Source organism: Ictidomys tridecemlineatus, chromosome 2 (genome assembly GCF_052094955.1).
Source record: "Ictidomys tridecemlineatus isolate mIctTri1 chromosome 2, mIctTri1.hap1, whole genome shotgun sequence".
NCBI lineage: Eukaryota > Metazoa > Chordata > Mammalia > Rodentia > Sciuridae > Ictidomys > Ictidomys tridecemlineatus.
In genome coordinates, this window is record NC_135478.1 from 16607381 (window position 1) to 16628639 (window position 21259).

General features: G+C 36.1%; 1 protein-coding gene across 6 annotated transcripts in view; it reads left to right on the top strand.

Annotated features, from left to right (window-relative positions):
* Setd2 (SET domain containing 2, histone lysine methyltransferase) overlaps nt 1-21259 on the top strand; it is a 122179-nt gene that overhangs the window by 15278 nt on the left and 85642 nt on the right. For all 6 annotated transcript variants that reach the window (XR_013428977.1, XM_078029153.1, XM_078029148.1 and 3 more), the window contains exon 2: nt 19888-19903. Coding sequence is in view for 5 of the 6 variants with exons in the window: in XM_078029153.1 (XP_077885279.1) it covers nt 19888-19903 (16 nt within the window). In the remaining variant the exon portion in view is untranslated. The remainder of the gene's footprint in view (nt 1-19887; nt 19904-21259) is intronic.

Sequence of the window (21259 nt, forward strand, 5' to 3'; positions counted from 1 at the left end):
CTTTTAAATAGTCTGAAATCTTTATGGAAATGAGCTTCCAGGAATTTTTAATTCTATTTGAAACTCAGGTGTTCTTTCATTGGCATTCCATATATTAAGGGAAACCTGAATTATTTGTGTGGTAACTTTTTTTTTTTTAAATAAGAGAGAAGTAGTTTATTATTTGTTTATTTTTTGGGGGGGTGGGGGGAAGGAATTGAACCCAGGGGCACTCAACCACTGAGCCACATCCCCAGCCCCATTTTGTATTTTATTTAGAGACAGGGTCTCACTGAGTTGCTTAGCAACTCTCTTTTGCTGAGGCTGGCTTTGAACCCTTCTTCCTGCCTCAGCCTCCCTAGCCTTTGGGATTACAGGTGTGTGCCACTACACCTGGCTTATTTTTTATTTCATTGCTTTTCTCATGCTACATATAGATGAGAAAGTCCTGCTTCTTTTGCTACTTTTATCTTATAATTACATGCAGTGTCTGGGTGATGGGTAGACCCAAGTTTAATAGTGCTCCTAGGCCTTAAACTTCATGATTTAGATAGAACAAAGTTTATAGGTAGCAATAATGAACATATCTATGGGAGCAATAAGATGCCAAAGAGATACTTTTCTCTATAGCTGATACTAGGGTAAGCAGAGTAGCTGTGGGTTAACAGGAGAGAGTACTTAATCATCATCATTGTATTCCTCAGCTTTCTAATACTGTAACAAATACCTGACATAACTTTTAAATTTATTTAGGCTCATAGTTTGGAGGTTTCAGCCCATCATCTATTGGTACTATTGATTCTTGCCTTGCAGTGAATCAGCACATCAGAGTGGCAGCCCCAGGCAAAATTGTTCACTTCATGGCTAGACCATGAAAAAACAAGGAAGAAGGGACTGGGGTCCCACAATGCCCTTCAAGAGCACATCCCCAGTGACCCTCCTGAAACTTCCCACTAGGTCCCACCTCTCAATTTTTACCACCTCCCAGTACTGCCAAACTAGGAACCAAGCCTTTTAACTTATGGGGTTTTGGGAGACATTCTAGATCTAAATTGTAGCAGTCCTTTTGAAATATGAAAATTGTGCCAGGCCAGGTGGCGCACACCTGCAATCCCCACTGCCCAGGAGGCTGAGATAGAAGGATCGAGAGTTCAAAGCCAGCCTTAGCAAAAGCGAGGTGCTAAGCAACTTGCTGAGACCCTGTCATTAAAAAAAAAAAAAAAAAAAAATAGGGCTAGGGATGTGGTTCAGTGGTTGAGTGTTCCTGAGTTCAATCCCCAGTGTCCCCCCCACCATAAAAAAGAAACTTGTATGTAACTTCTTTGACTCTCGTCTTCTACTTCCACCTCCATATTCCTTATTTATTCAAACTAATGCCAAGACTCTGGGGATGTAAAAATGATCCAGTGCCTAGCTATTGTGAGCTTATATTCTAAAAGTGGAGACTGTTATAATCAAAGACTCTTACAATATGTAATTTAATTGCTACAGCTCCTATTTATTGAGCATTAACTATGTGCTGTATGAAGGATTTTGACTAAATAATCATCTTCTCTTTGAACTAAATATAGTATTACTACTTCATTTTTATAGATGACTTCTTTGGCTTCCATTTCTCTTGGTTACTTAGTTTAAAAAATGTTGGACTTGGTATTCAAATTTCAGTTTGATTTTTCCAGCCTTTGTTACTTCACTTGTATATTGTACCAGAGTATTTACTCATCTGGTGTTTTGAGAGCACAGATTGTCAGGGTTTTTTTTTTTTTTTTTTTCTTCCTCCCCTATTCTCCAGGGACACTTAAACACTGAGCCACATCCCTAGCCCTTTTTTATATTTTATTTACAGATAAGAGTTGCTGAATTGCTTGGGGCCTTGTTAAATTGCTGAGGCTGGATTTGAATTCATGATCCTCTGGCCTCAGCCTGCTAAACTGCTGGGATTATAGGCGTGTGCCAACAAGCCCACTACAAACTGTTACTTTTGATTTTCAGTTCTCTCATCTGTGTAGATGGATAAGTTAGCTATCATGGTTAATTTGAAACTATAGTCTTTTTTTAATTTTACGCTTTGTTGTTTCTGTGAGTGATATGTTCCTGCTTTGTCCGCTTGTAATAGTTTTTGTCATAGAGCATAAAATTTGGTATCCTCCAGTGAGCTGTTGACTCTATTTAACTCCTTCTGTGATTGAAGTACTTAGGGACTGGACAGGTAGGACAGTGAACCAGATGCATTTTCTTAAATTCTTGTGTAATATATCTTGATTTTTGAGATTAAAAACAAACAAACAAATGAGATAGACTGCTGAGTGTGTAGCATTTGCCTACTCCCCTGGGTTCAATTGCCCATACCACCACCAAAGGGAAAAAGAAAGAAAATTCTCATACAATGTTGTTTTATAGATCATTTAGCCTTATATGTAATTATATATCATTAGTAATTAGCAACAAGGAAACTTGCAGAAATGAAAAAGATCAGTAGTAGATCAGATATCAGTTCTTATAGCTTTTGTTTTCTTTTAGGTGAAATTTGATATCTGGAAGTGGAAATCTGAACCAGGTTTTTAATCTGCAAAATGATATACAAAATACTCCTTCATTTTTGTTTCTCTTAGGAACACAAAGGATAATTTTCATAGGAAATAAAAATTTTGCACTTTGTGCCTTATCTTAAAATACTGGTAAATGGATGGAAAATGAATTTTATTTTATTTATTGTTATGTGGCGCTGAGGATTGAATGCAGCGCCTCTCACGTGCTGGGTGAGTGCTCTACCGCTGAGCCACAACCCCAGTCCCAGCCCTTTTACTTTTATATTTTATTTTGACAACTCACTATGTTGTTAAGATTGCTCAACCACTGAGCCACATATCCAGCTCTATTTATTTAGCTTGTACTACTTCTGCCTCAGTCTCCCAATTAGGTGGAATTATAGGAACGTGCTACCACACCTGGCAACAAAATAGTTTGTTTTATTCTGTTGTTGAGAGGTTCCCCCACCCCCACCTAGGTTTCTTACCTTGAGTCTTTTCAAATTAAATATGCTGAAGCAAAACTGCATATTGATGTTATTTGACAAAAGTTAATTTATAGAAAATATTTTCTGTCATAGCATTAGGTTCTTTGTGGTTATATAGCTGTGATTTTTTTTGTTACTATTTTGTTGGTGAGTGACATTCTTACAAAATTTGAAATAAAATCTAAATCCGATGGCTGAATCTTGGTGATTACTTCTGTTTGGGTCAGGGGATTACTGGTCAGCCACAACAAGGTGAGTAAGCCCTGATTTGGGGGAATATGGAGGTAGGTGGGTAATTAGATGACAACAAGGATACAAAGATTTTACTAGTGTACTTATAACTACCTTTCCTTTCTTTTGCATGTGCACATATGGTCTTCCCTCATGTCGTTTATTCTTGTTTGGGGGTTTGTTATCCTTTCAAATACTGCAGTTTTTATTATGGAAATTTTCAAACATAAACAAAAGAGAATGTTATAAGAAAGATATCCCCTCTTCAATATTCTCATCTGACTTAACAAAAATGAACATTTTGCTATTTTGGTTTTGTCTGTTTATCTAGTCCCCATTTTTTGTTATCACTGAATTTTATTTATTTATTGCATTACTGAGCTATATCCCCAACCTTTTATATTTATTTATTTATTTATTTTTGCATTTGAGACAGGGTTTTACTGAATGGCCCAGGCTAGTCTTGGATTTGTGATTCTGGTATTATAGAGTGCACTACTGAACCAGGTTTTATTGAAATATTTGTGTAGTTTTGGGTACTAGGGATTGAACTCGGGAGTGCTCAACCACTGAGCCACATATCCAGCTCTATTTATTTATTTTTTTAATATTTATTTTTTAGTTGTAGATGGGCATAATATCTTTATTTCATTTTTATGTGGTGCTGAGGTTTGAACCCAGTGCCTCACATGTGCTAGGTGAGCACTCTACCACTGAGCCACAACCCTAGCCCCTTATTTTTTATTTTGAGACAGGGTCTCACTAAGTTGCTTAGGGCTTTTCTAAATTGCTGAGACTGGCTTTGAATTTGCAATCCTCCTGCCTCAGCCTTCCTAGTTGCTGGGAAGTGTGCCACCATGCCCAGCCTATTGAAATGTTAAAGCACCCCAGATAGCCTATCTTTTCATACTTAAATACTTTGATATGTATCTTTAAGAGATAAAGGTTTGTTTGTTTTTAAAGGAACCATAGTTCCATTGTTATATTTAGTGCCATTGACAATTATTTCTTAATATCTCTATTTGATTATCTGATGATAATCTGTTATCATCAGAGCTGCAATTTCTCTTCATCTTCGATAGTCCCTTTATAACAGGTATTGCCTGTATGCATTCATGTGGTTGTCCTTTAACATGTTTTTCTTTCCTTCATACTTTTTGCAAAGTAATAGTTCTATCAAATCCCCCAATTTATTGTTTACCTATTGCCTTCTTCTTAGCAGGCACATATCAAATTATTTATTTATTTATTTATTTTTTACTGATGTCAGAATTGATTGATGGGTTCTAACAGAGTTAACCTGATATATACATTACAGAGTTCCTCAAATAACTTTCGACTGTGGGTTTTAGCTTCTATAGATGATTGTTGCTAATATCCATTATTCCATAAGAGTCACAAAGTAGTATTTTTTCTAATTTCATTATTTATATTCTTTCTGCATTTATTATCAGCTGAAATTCTTCTGTAAAGAAGTACTGTTACCAACTATTTGTCCAGAAATACCATTCTTACACAAAAGGTAGGAAGCATACTGGATTTTTTGTCAGTTTTCAGATGATGAGGTGGTGTCTTGTTGACGTCTAACCTCTATAAAGGATCAAAATGAACTTACTATGAATTTGTGTCTATATATTTGCTGTTTAGATATATTACATTCGTGTTTGTTCTTATTGCTCAACTGCCTCATCTTTGACCAGTGAAAGATGTTCAGATTGGCTTCTGTGTCCTTTTTCACAATTCTAGTAAACTTTTGATAACTTCATTGATCCCAATTTACCTGTGTGTTTCTACCTCAGTCCTGGAATCAAACATTTTCTTATGAGACTTGGATTCCTTTAGTAGAAAAGGTATTTAGAGACTACAATTTTTTTTTTTTTTGACAGAGAGATAATTTTTTTTTAATATTTATTTTTTAGTTTTCAGCAGACACAACATCTTTGTTTGTATGTGGTGCTGAGGATCTAACCTGGGCCGCACACATGCCAGGCAAGCACATTACCGCTTGAGCCACATCCCCAGCCCCAACTAGTAATGCTTTTCTTTGCTACTTGGTTGTGTGCTTCTAGGCCATTTTGCTCAACAGAGTTAGGATATGTGTTTTTTTTTTTTTTTTTTAAGAAAATCTTGGAGTTCATAGTGGTTTTTCCAATGCATGTTTAAGTATGTGGTTTTTATTTTTAAAAATTCTGTATCTTTTATACTGAAAATCTTAGTTCTTAATGACATTAATGGAATAATTTATATGCTTTATTTAATAATACCAATATTATAACAGTTAAAAGTACCAAATAGAGCTTAAGATGTCTTTTTTTTTTGCCTCTAGGGCATGTTCCTACACAAGTGATATGTATCAAAAACAGTTTTGTGGGGCTGGGGCTATAGCTCATTGGCATTGGGTTCTGTCCTTAGCACCGCATAAAAATAAACAAAACAAAGGCATCTACAACAATAAAAACAACAACAAAAATTAAAAAGGTTTTGTGGGCTGTGGTTGTAGAGCACTTACATAGTATGTGTGAGGCACTAGGTGCGATCCTTAGCATCACATACAAATAAATAAATAAAACAAAGGTATTATGTCCATCTACAACTAAAAAATTTTTTTTTTAAAAAGTTTTATTTTACCTTTTCTTTTTTATTTTACCTTAACTTTACTTTTATAAATGTGGTCATGCAACTTGATACAGTTTTGTGTTTTTTTAAAATTTTGGTGGTGGAGGGGGTTACCAGGGATTGAACTTGGGGGCAATTGACCACTGAGCCACATTTCCCAGCCCTGTTTTGTATTTTATTTAGAGACAGGGTCTCATTGAATTGCTTAGTACCTCGCTTTTGCTGAGGCTGGCTTTGAACTTGGATTTTCTAATCTCAACCTCCTGAGTTTGAGATTACAGGTGTGCATCACCATCTGGCATTGATACACAGTTTTAATAGTTTGATTTTAATTTTTAGAAATTATTCTTTCTCCTAAAAAAACACATTTTACTTGATTCCAAAGTCAGTGCAATGAAAGTCATATCTCTTTGAACATTCTTTCATCCCTGTTCTCCCCTTGCCATTTTCTTTAGTATGTAACCATTATGTATCATTTTTGTCTTTGATTTTTCCATTTTGAAAATATAAGCATGTGTGGTCTTACTCCCACCCCCTTATACAAAAAGTAGCATACTTAATGTACTATGTTCCCCCCCCCCCTTTTTATACATTTTGGACATGATTCCAGAGATCTTCATTACTTTTTTTTACACAGTGTTTATTTTATATATTTATTATTAAATATGTGTGTGTGTGTGTGTGTGTGTGTGTGTATGATATATAGTTGTTGATAGACCTTTATTTTATTTATTTGAATGTGGTGCTGAGAACCAAACGCAGTGCCTCATGCATGCTAGGCAAGCACATTACCAATGAGCCACAACCCCAGCCCCTATTTATTTATTTTTTATTTGCTGCTTAGGCTTGAACCCAGGGCCTCACAAGTGTTGGGTGAGCACTGTATTGCTGAGCCACAGCCTCTCTTCACTATTTTTTGAAGCTGCCTACTTCTTCATTGGATGGATTTACAAGGTTATTCAGCCAGTTTTTTGATGAAAATTTACACTTTTTTCCAGTCTTTTATTAGCATATGGATAACTTTATTTTCCTGTATGAAATGGTTAAAGTTTGTATTTCAGTGTACTGTAATTCATAATATCCTGTATTAACATTGGTTTTGCCTTATAAGAATAAATGTTTCAGGTCTTGCTTTCTCCCAAAGGCATGAGATAGCAGTTGTCCTACTTGTCCTTGTGTTAGTTGACTTTGAAAATCTAGGTTCTTGCACATGCTAGGCAGGTGCTCCACCACTGAGCTACATCTACCCAGTCCCTTTCTGTTTTATTTTGAAGCAGGGCATATAGTATAATGTGGGATTTTTGATTCTTCTGCCTTCCAGTAGCTGAGATTACAGGTATATGCCATGGTACCTGGCTAACTTGAAACATGTTTATGCTCTTAACATGAATTGCAATTTTAAAAGATTAGGGCTGGGATTGTAGCTCAGTGGTAGAGTGCTTGCCTTGCACGTGTGAGGCACTGGGTTCGATCCTCAGCACCACATAAATAAATAAAGTAAAGGTATTGTTTCCATCTACAGCTAAAAGAAAAATAAAAAAAAAAGATTAAATTCTTCACAGAAATCAGAAAATAAATGCTGGCCTTTTTTTTTTCCAGACAAAATTTAAGAGCCCTCATAAAGCCAGAAATATTGATTCCTCAGTGTACCCCAAAACAGTGTTCATTTCAATCCCTTACAAAGACTGTTCTATAGACTTTGCTTCTTCCTATATGTTTGTCTTATGGCTCAGTGGTAAGGTGGTGTAGAAATACACATTAGTGGGTAAATGGAAACAGGAAACAAAGGGCAAAGCTTAGGCACATAGATATAGGGAGGGGTGGGGAACACCGTTTTCATTTCCCTTTGTCTTTAAAGAAAAAAAAAAAAGGGCAGGGGTGTGATTGTTTGGAAGGGTAGAAAACAAACCCAGCTCCAGAGGAGGGTAATGGGAAAAGTCCCCAAAGAAGTAAAGAGGGGAAAAGTTCAGGGCAATGTTTGCAGCATCAAGTTCTTAGGAGTTTCTGTTGTCCCAGCTCATAGTCCTCCTTCTTGGCTCACAGCTTTCCTGAGGGAGTCTGTGATGAAGACACCTTTAAGTGCAGCTGATGATGAGCCATTAATGTAGCCCTGTTGTGGTAGGGGAGCTCAGAGTACTTAATGTCACAGATGATGGAGCCCAGTCCTCAGACTTGAGGATTCCTTTAGTGTTGGCCTGGTTAACGTTTTCAAACTGGCTTTTGAATGGGTCCTTCTGGTTAGAGAAGACATTGCCCTTCAGAGTAGTCTTATGCTGTCAGTGTTCAGCCTGAACCCACAGTCTTAAGTCACTCGCCTGCTTTTCCTTGGGATCAGGTGTTACTGACTTCCAGCATAAATGTGTCTCTCTCTTGGGCTGGTTGCTTGTTTACACATCTGAGGATCTGAAGTTGGGAAGCACTGTTTAGGGGGCTGGGTAGGTCTTGGTTCTGGCTCACAAGGGCTCTGGGGGTTACATGTCAGGACAAACAGCCCATTTCTTCTTTTTTTTTTTTTTTTTTGAATTTTTAATATTTATTTTTTAGTTCTCGGCGGACACAACATCTTGTCTTGGTATGTGGTGCTGAGGATCGAACCCGGGCCGCACGCGTGCCAGGCGAGCGTGCTACCGCTTGAGCCACATCCTCAGCCCAGCCCATTTCTTCTTGAGGATGATGTAGGGCAGCAGGAAGTGATGATGCTCAGCAGCTGCAGCACCATATTCTTCTGGCCACACTTTACTTGCCTGCCTCTTTAGGCTCTCCATGCTGGGGCTCAGGAATACAGTGCTTTCTAGAAAACCTGCTCAATAGGTACGATCCCCAGTGTACTCTGCAAGAAACTTAATTTCTTAAGTCTCTTGTAAGCACAAATTCCAAAGCCAATGCTGGCCATTTTTATTGCAGTTAAACTTTTGTTTTTCAAGATAACTGAATTTCATTGCTCTTTGTGTGTGTGTGTGTGTGTGTGTGTGTGTGTGTGTGTGTGTGTGTTTGGGGGGGCGGGGGGTGGGAGTTACTAGGGATTGAACTCGGGCACTTGACCACTGAGCCATATCCCCAGCTCTGTTTTGTATTTTATTTAGAGACAGGGTCTCACTGAGTTGCTTAGTGCCTTGCTTCTGCTGAAGCTGGTTTTGAACTTGTGATCCTCCTGCCTCAGCCCCCAGAGCTGCTGGGATTACAGGGTTATACCACTGTGACTGGCTTTTGGTGTGTTTTGATTTTAGTCTGCTGGTAATTTTATTATGTTAGAAACTTTTTAAAATTTTCTGTATTATGTTGCTAAAATAGAAAGCAGCTCATGTATATATTTACATTTCTTTATTTAATAACAGAAAAAACTGCTTTGGTAAACATGGAAGGATGAAATTATTTGCAGAAGTATTTTTAATATCAACTCCAAACAAGGTATTTATGAAGAAATCTAGAATTATTATCTTTATATAAAAGAGAAACCTGCCAGATGCAGTGGTAAAAACCTATAATCTCGGGCACTTGGGAGGCTAAAGCAGGAGGTTCACAAGTTCAAGGCCAGCCTGGACAACTTAGTGAAACCTGTCTCAAAAAATAAAAATGGCTGGGGGGTGTAGCTCAGTGGTAGAATGCCACTGGGTTAAATCCTCAATACTAAAAAAGAGAGAGACTTTACATTTGTCAAGTATTTAGGTTTAAATCACATCATAGGTTTTATTTCATAGTTTTTACTTTGTAGATAAGTTTTTAAGAGCTAATTTGCATGAAAGAGTTGACCATCGCCTGTTTTTATGTTCCTGTGTAATGTAGTTAAGGAAGAGTAGGACTGGAAGACTAGCATAAGTACTCAGTCTGGTCAAGTACAAGATATAGTGTAAACAATAACTAAATAAGTGTCCATCCTTCAGTCTGATTGTAATAAACCATTTCCCTTAGACTCTGTTTGCATTTGTTGAACTGATTACTTGGCAACTATAATGACACCATGTATGTGGATGAGTATCTTTATTATCTAAAATAAATTTAAAGTGGGGTCAAAATTTTATCTCTCATAGTTCTTTATATTCCACATTGGCTTTAGGATACTTTATAGGTATCTTCTTCATAAAAGAATCTGTCCTAAATTGGAAAAAACAAAACAGTGATTTCATATATCTAATTTAGGAGTGACACAGACTCAGGATCATCAGAACTCTGTTTTGCATACTTTCCCTACTTTATTTCCCCCCAGGCTGTCAATCCATCCCTCTATTGTTAGACAGGTGTATTTACTGGTATATTGAGTCAAAATCTGTATCTCTGAACCTTTTAACCTTTTGTTCTCGATTCTGTGTAATATTTAATATATATTTGATTTAAAGAGCAAGGCCTCTTTAAATAGAGGCACATAACTTGATTCTGAAACTTAAGGTCACTTAGCTGTGACCTTAGGTTTCTTCATTGATCCAATGGTAATAAAAAAACTTATACCATTTGTAGTCTTTAGGATCAAATGAGCTAAATGTATATAAAGCATTTAAACCCAGTAACTGAAAAACAAAACTGTTGTGTGTTAGTTGCTATAGTGGTGGTTTAGTAATTGGGAGTAGAGGACAATGTGGTCAGATAACTAAAATCTTAGCCTTAGTTCTTTCTATTGTGATTCATTAACTAGTACTAAAGATGAATTGTGTGTGTGTGTGTGTGTGTGTGTGTGTGTGTAAAATCTTCTGAAGGTTATTTGATAATGAGGAAAAGAAAATGGATAATTTAAGAGGTGAATTCAAAATAGTGAACAAAAGTAATGTAATTCAGTTATATACAGTAATCTTTTAACACTGGGCCCCAAAGTGTTCAGATTAGATCACCATACATCCCAATTTATGGGTTTTAGGAAAAGTTTACTCTTACAATATTTTCTGCAAATGTTCTTTAAAAAAATTTTTTTAAAATTTGTAGGTGGACACAATACCTTTATTTTATTTGGTTTTATATGGTGCTAGGGATCAAACCCAGTGCCTCACAGGTGTGCTAGGCAAGCGCTGTACGACTGAGCCACAACCCCAGCCCTATGCAAATATTCTTACAAATTAATTTGGAAGACAAATTTAGAAACAGATTTTAGGTATAAATATAATAGTTAACATTTGAGATGATATTCTTACCTTTCCCCATTGACTCTGGAATTCTGTAGTGATTAAAAGTGACTTCTTGTTTAAAGAAAGAGTTAGCTTTATCTACTCTTTTTTAAAAAGACATCCTGCATTAAAACAAGTTTCAACTATACCTATAGACTATTATTATAAGAATAGTTTTTTGGGCTGGGATTGTGGCTTAGCGGTAGAGTGCTCACAGGCGGGACCTGGGTTTGATCCTCAGCACCACATAAAAATAAAGGCATTGTGTTGTGTCCATCTTCACATAAAAATAAGTAAATAAATAAATAAATATTTATTTATTTACAAATAAAAAAGAATAGTTTTTTATTTTTATAATAAGAATAGTGGTTGGGGTTGTGGCTCAGCTATAGAATGCTCACCTAGCATGTGTGAGGCGCTGAGTTCAATCCTTAGCACCACATAAAACTAAATAAATAAAGGCACTGTGTCCACCTACAACTAAAAAAATATTTCAAAAAAAAGAATATAGGTATGACATTGGGAGAAAGAACTGCTATTTTGACACATGTCTATATAGCAGAACATTAGTTTTTATTATCAAATTGTTATTTTTCCCCCTAGCTTAATTGCTGTATATGAATCTATTAGTAGGCACTTTATATTTGATGAATGTGGACTTAAAGCAAGTGAGAAGTAGGGCTTGTGTTTACAAATCCACACACACTAGTTCAGGTTAACATACTTGTCCCAGAGTGCTTACCTAAACTTTAAAGGCCTTTGATAAAAGCAGTGTAGTTCTCATGGCTTTATTGTCCACATAAATACATATTTCTCTTCATTGTATTAACTCACTTGTCTTCATGGATCCTATTTCTTGGATGAGAACATGGCAAATGTCACAAATTAATTTATGACTTCTGTGGCTTATTTTTTTTTAAGTCAGTTTTGAGGTATTCCCTTTTTTCCTTTGAGAATTGCTTGAAGGTAAAAACTAAAATATGGGTTGGGGGACGTACTGGGGATTGAATTCAGGGGCAGTTGACCACTGAGCCACATCCTCAGCCCTGTTTTGTATTTTATTTAGAGACAGGGTCTCACTGAGTTGCTTAGTGCCTCATTTTTGCTGAGGCTGGCTTTGAACTCATGATCCTCCCCTCTCAGCCTCCTGAGCCACTAGGATTACAGGTAAGCCAATGGATTTACAGGCGTGCACCATTGCGTCTGGTAAAATGTGGTACTCTTGTTAAGGAGTTTCTTTGATTTAAAAAGTAGTGAGAATTTGTAATAGGAATGGCAATGTTAGGCCCAAGAGAGATTATACATTTTGGACAAAATGTTGCCTTTGTCTTTTTGTAACTTGAACTATAAAAAGCAGAGAAAGAGAAGTTTATGTTGTAGGAATAGAGGAGTTTGGTTTTAGTATAGAGCATGTTAAGAAGAGGAATAGGGAAAGGCAGGCTGTATAGTGTTGAGTACATGGTAGGCATTCAGATAATTGTTGAATGACTTAAAGTGAAATGAAACTGGTCTTTGAGTGGATTAAGATGGATGTGGGAGTGATATGAGGAGGTTGGGAGAGAGGAAGGAAGGTGGAGGGGAGAAATGAAGAGTAGTAAGAAAAATAATTTGAAGCTAAAAGGATTAATTTAGTTTTTTCCTTTTTAGAAAATATTTGCTGCAAATGTGTATGACCATAGGGCAAGCAGAGAGCTAGATAGATTTGACCATTTATGACAAAAAAATATATAATTTTGAAGTCTTTCTGCCTGATGTCTATTTTCATATCATTAAGGCAGTTTAATTTTTTGAACTTTTTATTCCATTTTTTTCTTCACATGCTTTTAGGTCAAGGATTTAGAAACCTAAAATGGGAACAAGACGTGAGTTGTGGTAGGTGGGAGTGAGTTGTGGTAGGTGGGAGTGAGTTGTGGTAGGTGGGAAGGCAGGAGTTATGGGTTTTCATTTCTTTTCTAATAATGTATTAGAGAAGAATTCTCTGCCAGAATTTTTCCATGATTCTCTTTCTTGGGGCAGGGGGCAATAAGCATGTTTTTTCTAGGGAGCTCAGAGTACCATTTGAGTGTAGGTCTGGGTTAGGCTTCCTTTTATTACTAACCAGTTCTGCCTTTTTTTTTTTTTTTTTTTTTTTTTTTGTCCCTGGGGATTCCTGTCTTACCTCTTAGGTTTTCTTTTCATAAGATCCTGCCTTCTGCAATCACATACTCCATTATAGGGTCTAGTTTTTATGTGGTATATTCTTATCAGTGCCTACCAGAATATGATTTTAGAGAGATTTGATGTAATTTTCTACCAGTTGAGGCTTTAAGATCCTCAAAGGTCCACATGGTCTTAAGGATTGAGGAGTCTGAATATTTAAAACAGTTTTTCGCATTTGATTATCTTCAGGTTTAAAAAATAATTATTAAAGACTGGCCCCAGTGGTGTATGCCTGTAATCCCAGCAACTCAGGAGGCTGAGGCAGGAGGACCAAAAGTTCAAAACCAGCCTGGGCAACTTAATAAGATCCCTTTTAATTAAAAAAAAAATTGTGGGGAGCTTAAAAAATTGTGGGGAGCGGGGCTGGGAATGTAGCCTAGGAATAAAGTGCTTTTGGGTTCTATCCCCAGGACCTTTTAGCCCCCCACAAAAGATTTATTATATATCCTTTATCCAAATTGACCAAATGTGAATATTTTACTATGTTTATCATTCCCTCTTTATACGTATGTTTTGAGTTTTTTTCTGAAATATTGAAAGTTCCAGGGGTTAGATTTGGAGGCAGGGCGCTTGCCTAGCACCTGCAAGTCCCTGAGTTTCTGCCCTGGATGTGGGGGTGGGGGCAAGAAGCAGGACTCTGAAATATTGAAAGTTCCAGACATAGACTCTTTACTTCTATGTTCTCCAATGTGTATTTCTTACAAACAACATTTTCTTGTGTAATCACTGTTATAATTATCAAATTCAGGAAATTAATACTGATACTATTTTGTAACTCATGACCTTTAAAATTATTTTGACCAGTTTTGTGTTGAAATTTCACTTGGAAATTTCCATTGCAAGGAATTTTAATTTTTATTTATTTTACTTTATGACATGGGAAGATATATATTTGGGTTCATATTTTGGAGTTCAGTGAAAGTGCCCTAAAGGCAGTTTTTCTTCATAATCTTTTTTTCCCCAATGTGTTTTTTTATTTCACTGGCACATAATAATTGTATAAATTTATGGCATTTCATTACATGTATAAAATATTTAATTATTAGGTCAGGGTAATTGGTATATCTGACACCTCAGATATATTATCATTTCTTGGGTTCTGGGAACATTCAAAATTCTGTCCGCTAGCATTCTCCACCCTCTACCCCTGTATTGGAGATTGAACCCAGGGGCACTTTATCTCTAAGTATCTTTCCAACCTTTTTTAATTTTTATTTTGAGACAGGGTCTTGCTAATTTGTCCAAGACTGGCCTGGAATTTGTAATCTTCCTGTTTCAACCTCCAGAGTTGCTGGAATAACAGGCTTGCGCCACTACACCTGGCTCTACTAGCTATTTTGAAATACTCATGTAATTGTTGTTGACCATAGTTATCTTACTGTGCTATAGAATATTAGGTTATTCTATTCAACTCCATCCTGTACCTATTAACCATCTTCTCTCCATCCCTTCCTCATGAAATAAATTTTGATAAACCAATTTTAGTTTTTAAAGTCACTGTTCTTAAGGGGATCTGTTCTTAACAACTTTTTCCTTTCTAAATGAGACCTATATGAGAAAGACTGGCCATATTTAAGGAGTGTTTCAGTTTTAGTAAGGAATCTTTAAAAATTAGATAGGAATGAATATTCAGAGTTCTTATTAAAATCAAAATAAAATGCTATTTTTGATTTGTGGTTCAGGAAATTCAGTGAGCTGAGCTTAAGGACTTAGGGCCTCACTTTTAGTTTTCCCTCCAAGACAGGAATTCTAACTTTCACAGTTTTTATCCAGGTTTCTGATGGCAAAGAAACTTAAGTGCTTTCCCTATACAGTGACACACACTTTTTAAAAATCAGAATGACTAGCAACCCAATATATAATTAATTGGTAAAGGACTTGAAAAGGCATTTCCCAGGAAAAGAAAATACAAGTAACTTAAAAACATGAGAAGCTATTATGCTGGTAGAGCTATAGATTGCTTAGTTTTTCTATTTTTTTAACTGGATATTGAACCCAGGGGAAATTTACTACTAAGCTGCATCCCCAGCCTTTTTTTATTGTTTATTTTGAGACAGGGTCTCACTTAGTTGTTGAGGCTGGCCTTGACTTTATGATCCTCCTGCCTCAGTGTCTGTGCAGATATATCTTGATATCTAAGACTTAAAGTAGAGAAAAAGAAAAAAGATGCAGAAAGATATTTGTACTTATTGTGATCATTTTCTCTCTTGAAAGTTAATATGTTCTCATATGCACATAAAATTTTTTGAAGAATAGGCAGGTTGGGAGACTTAATTTTTATATTCTGTATTTCAAAATTTCCCCTTGGGCATATGTATTTTTCAAATAAAGAAAATTAATTTTAAGTGTTCTAACTTAAAATTAGCTAAAAACTGTCATTCTGTAATTTATTTTGGTCACAGTTTTGAATTTTGGAACTTTGTAAAATAAGAATATTCATTTTCTAAACTTTATGATATTTTGAAATAAACCATTATTGTCCTATAAGTCATCTTTATTTCTATAGTAAATTAACTTTCATCACTTCTTTTGGGACATGGTCTTCAGAATAGATCCCTTTATTCAATTTATTTGTTTATGACCAGATTTCTTATTATCCAGGGCTCCCTTTTAGAAATTTTACATTTGATGCTGTAGCCTGAGAGATTGGTTGATTTTTAAAAAAAATTTTTTTTTAGTTGCAGGACACAATACCTTTATTTTATTTACTTATGTAGTGCTAAGGATCGAACCCAATGCCTCATGCATGCAAGGCAAGCGCTCTACCACTGAGTCACAAACTCAGCCCCGATTAGTTAATTTTTAATAGTCATGTCATTCCTTGAGCTTGTCACGATGGAAATGCTTATATAATTCCTGTTTCATGCTTGTTTTCATGCACCTCCTTATTTATTGGTAGGAGATATGGGAAGTTTAATATTCTAGCTCTCATACTTTTGCTTCATCAGCTTTACCTCAAAAACCCTATTCTTTGCTCTTTATCCTGTCTGACATTATTTAACAGAGCAGATTCTTAGGTTAAGCACATTTTTGGCTGATTCTTGTTATTGTGACCTCACAATTCCATTAAATTTTGTCAAAAGCTTCTTGCCTTTTTGGTGCAGGAATCTACTTTCATGATCATACTTAGGTCTTGTCATTTCTTTGAAGTTTATTCCAACTCAAAATACTGTTCTGATAACCATTCAATCCTTCAACCTCTCTTCTTTTTGATGTTCACCAGATCTACTCTTTGAAGCCACTGATAGCTTGCCCTTACACTGTTCCCTTCACTTTATCAGCTTCTTTCAGGGTTTCATTTATTTCCCTATTACCTATGAATAAGTCAATTTAATGTTCTTGGGAATATCTTTAATTCTCTCAACCTATTGTCTTTTATCCTTTTTGTTCCACCCATTTTATAAGATTAATTCACCAGTTTTTCCCCCTCTGATAGCTTAATAGTGTTAACAGAGCTCATTGGCACACATATTCTACTTCAGCTTTTAATTGGTGATGACCAACTTCGAGGGGCCACATTGAAGATGATAGTTTGCTTACATTTCTATTCCCCATGTATGAATTTTCTCCAGATATTTCACTGACTAGTCCCCCCAACTTTCAACTGATGATGTCAGAGAAAAATAGTGACCAGAAAGAATATTGCTTGCTTTATTTTGTTTGTTTTGAGATTGAGTCTTCTTATGTTCCCCAGACTGGACTTGAACTGGACCCAAGTGATACTCTTGCCTCAGCCTCCTGAGTAGCTGGGGCTACAAGCACATGCCATTGTGCCTAGCTTTTATTTTGAAACTCAACTGTATCTTAAATATTCTCCACATATGTATATCTCCTTCTCTCTAAAGTACTCCCTTGATTTTCTTTTTTAGTGGGAGAGGGGATTGAACTCAGGGTTGTTTAACCACATCTCCAGCCTTTTTTATATTTTATTTAGAGACAGGGTCTCATTGAGTTGGCCGAGACTAGTTTTGAACTCTCAATCCTCCCCCCTCAGCCTCTAAAGCCATGTAAGGTGTGCACCACCACTCCCAGCCTTCCTTAGTTTTTTAAAAGTGATTTCATACTTTTCCTGTGATCTACCCACATTGTTTGCTCACTGACTATTTATGATGAGAGAAGGAAACAAAATACAGAATTGTTTGTATGGTATGATTACTTATTAAAAAGATCTTCATACATAAAAACCATACACCAATGGGAGAAAGATTCGTACACAAAGTTAATAGCAGTTTTCTCTGGATGGGGCGGATTGTGGATTTTTGCTTTTTTATAATTCCATTTTTCTCTATTAACGTTAGATACTTTTAATGAGAAATTTAGACCCCACTAATTTTCTAATTGTGTTTTATTATTTTTATTATACTTTATTATCAGGTTCTGGAAAATGGCCTTTAAAAAAAAACATTTATTTTTTAGTTGTAGGTGGACATAATACCTTTATTTTATTTTATGTGTTGCTGAGGATCAAACCCAGTGGCTCTCACATGCTAGGTGAGCGCTCTACCTCTGAGCCACAACCCCAGCCCTGAAAAATGGCTTTCTTAAAAAAATTTTTTTGTAGTTGTAGATGGACAGAATGTCTTAATTTGTTTGTTATTTTTATGTGGTGCTAAGGATCAAATCCAGTGCCTTACACATGCTAGGCAAATGCTATATAGCTCCAACCTTGGAAAATGGCCTTTAATTTTTTTTTTTTTTTTGTGTGTGTGTGTGTGTGTGTGTGTGAGAGAGAGAGAGAGAGAGAGAGAGAGTGTGGTTGTAATGGGATCAGTATGTCTTTATTTTTTGCTTATTTTTATGTAGTGCTAAGGATTGAACCCAGTGCTTCACACATGCTAGGCAAGCACTCTGCCACCCACCACAACCCCAGACCATGTCTGGCCTTCTGTCAAGCAATGCTGTGAAATTTGAAATGAACCTTCATTCCCTTCACCCAGTCTTAAAAATTTGTAATATTTCTTTATCCCTTTACCATGTAATGATTTTTATCACTGTTCGTCAGGATTATTCTTTTCATGTGCCTGCTAAAATAGAACTGCTGAGGCTTAGGATTGAGTTCTGGTCACCTTGGTATTTCTAGCACTTCAATTATACCACGCAGACAAGTGTATGCTTGGACATAATTTTTGAAAAAATTTCAAATGATATTAATTTAAACCAAATCTAATGTGCCAAAGGTTATATGGCATGATTATTTATGAAATACTAGGCACAGAAAAATATTCTATCAAACTATAATGCTATTGATAGTATTATGCATTCCGTGGAGGTGTTTTATAGGGGAAACACATCATAGAATCAAGTACATTGGGTCTGATATTTACATCCATGAGATTTTTAGTGGTTTTGGAATAGAAAGAAATTTTTAATCCTGGCATTGCTTCAGATCTTATCCATATATTGTCATCCCCTCCCACCCTTCATTAATAGTCCCCCCCCACAAAGTATTGGGGATTGAACCCATGTACACTCTGCCACTGAGCTATATCCCCAGACCTTTGTAATTTTATTTAGAGATAAGAGGCCAGCCTGAACAACTTAGTAAGACCTTGCTTTAGCCTTGAGCTGCTGGGATTACAGGTATGTTCCACCCTATCTGGCTCATAACTTTTTGTTGTTGTTTTGCTGTTCTGATTAGTTGTACATGACAACAGAATGCATTTTGACACATTGTACACAAATAGAGCTCATAACTTGGTTTTGACTACTGTTAACACTGGTGCATGAACTGAGGGAATTATGGTGTTAGGCCTACATTTGGGGAGAGGATTTTTTTGTATTTCTTTTAAGGAACATTTAAAACAAATTGTTGTACTTGAGTCTTGCCACACAGTCTACAGAGCAACCTGCTTAAAATGCAAGTCTAGCTATCATGTCTTTTTGTAGCGTCCCTTTCCTACAGGTACAGAGTACCCTAACATGTCTTGGTGCACTCTTATACCCCAGACTTGTGGTATTCAGTTCTTCACAGTCAGAATACTGTGTGGTTACCTTTGTTAGAACATAATTGAGCTCACAGAGCCAGGCACTGTGGTATATGGAGCAGATGTACTGTGTTATGGAACATGGTATATATCTTGCATTTAGCAAAAGGACTATTTAATAGTTACCAATAAGAGATTGAGAACCAGTGATCCATAGGTAAAATACAATTCTTCTTAATAAGAAACCTGACCTCTTGACTTGACTGCCCCTTATTCCATTTAATTGTTGGCTTCTTTCCATGTTATACCGTATACTCAGGTAATACTGAACTATTTTTAGTTTTCTTGTTCATAGTGTATTTTTCAGTCTCTGGACCTTTGCCTGAGATCTCTATCTGCTTGAGATCTCCCCACAAATATGTTCTTCAAAAACTAATCTCTTTAGGAAAGATTCTTTGCATTCCTATCCTCCATTAAACTAAGTGGCTTATTTTGCTCTTTGCTGCTACACTGTACATATTTCTATCTGTGTATTTGCTGCATTATATTGGAATTGCTTGCGAAACACAATTACATTTTGCAACGTAAGCGTCTTAATGGCAGGGATTCTATTTTATTCATCCTTGAATAGCACAGTGCATGGTATTATTTTGAATGAATATTTGTTAAACTAAATGTGATTGAGGTGATGAAGGAATAGACAGTCTATATAGAATATATCTGTAGGTACCACATATACAATTTTAATAAAAACAACTTTCATTTCAATCAGTTTTATGTATTTATATATATTTCTTCTTTTTTTCATGTTTTCTTGGATGAATGGAAATAGAGAAGAAGAAAATGAGGTAAGTATAATTTAACTAGTTGTTCAGTGATATGGGATTGACTTCTAAGTACATTTCAGAGATTGGGTAAAAGCTGAAAACATTTTAAAGCTTTAGCTTTTATTTTGAATTAGGCTACAGTTATCACATTGAGGAATGTTGTATAACACAAGAAAATGGGTTTTAAACTTTAGAGTTTCAAGAGCTTTCTTTAGGAAAGGTAGAGGAGGCTGGAAGCTCTAGAGACAGTTTTGTCTGTTTTATATTTATTGAGCTTTAATGTGAGATTTAATTTGAAAAGTGGATTCTGTTTCTTAAAAGCATTTGAAAACCACTGCTTAATGATATGTGGAAATTCTTACTTTCCCAATTGAATGGTTACTATATACTTTTGAATACTGATTTCATATTTCACCATGTTGAAGGAGAAAATTATTCTCTTAAATAACCAAAGTTGATTAAGGAACATCAATTAGGAAACTTTTGCAGATGGCATGCACCTCATCAATTTAGGCTTGAGTTTGTTGCTGTAGACTTTTCATATGTTCTTTCTACAACCTAAGTTATATCTTTTAGCTTCTAAGTCACACCATTTCCTTTGGTGGTTTGGCAAATAGTGGAGGGAGAAATCTTATTTGGTATATTATACATTGTTGCTCATACAGAATTACCATTCTATAAAATGGCATCGCCTAAGCATGTCTAGACCAGGCAGAGAATGTGGCAGTGCACCAGGGCAGAGTGATTTCCAGGAAAACAGAAGGCCTGGTCCTCTTTTGCTTATTACCTCATCTATAAAATGAATGAGGTGGGAAGTTGTTCTGTATTGGTGGTTTCCCAAACCTGGAAAGTTCATCAGAATTGCTTTTGGTGCTTATTGTCTATACCTCCTGTACCCACTTGCCCTCAAAGAAAGCAAAAATGTCCCAGACTTTCTTGCTTTACCTCAGAGTTATTGAATCAGTATTCCCTAAAGAGTGGATTATAAGTCTGTGGATTTTTTTTGCAGGGGGCGGGGTACTGGGGATTGAACTCTGGGGTGCTTGACCACTGAGCTATATCCCTAGCCCTATTTTGTATTTTATTTAGAGACAGGTTCTCACTGAGTGCCTTAGCGCCTTGCCATTGTTGAGGCTGGCTTTGATCCTCCTACCTCAGCCTCACCAGCCACTGGGATTACAGGCATGTGCCACTACACCCGGCTATAGGTCTGTCTTTTTCCACACACCTAACTGAATCTGTATGATATCAGACCATTGATTTTATTGCTCTCCTCTATTCTTTCTTTTCAGATATAACACAAGAACAAACTGTTTTGAGTACTGAGATATTACCTACTGCTCTTTTGTGTATATATCCTTTAAATACACAGTGGGT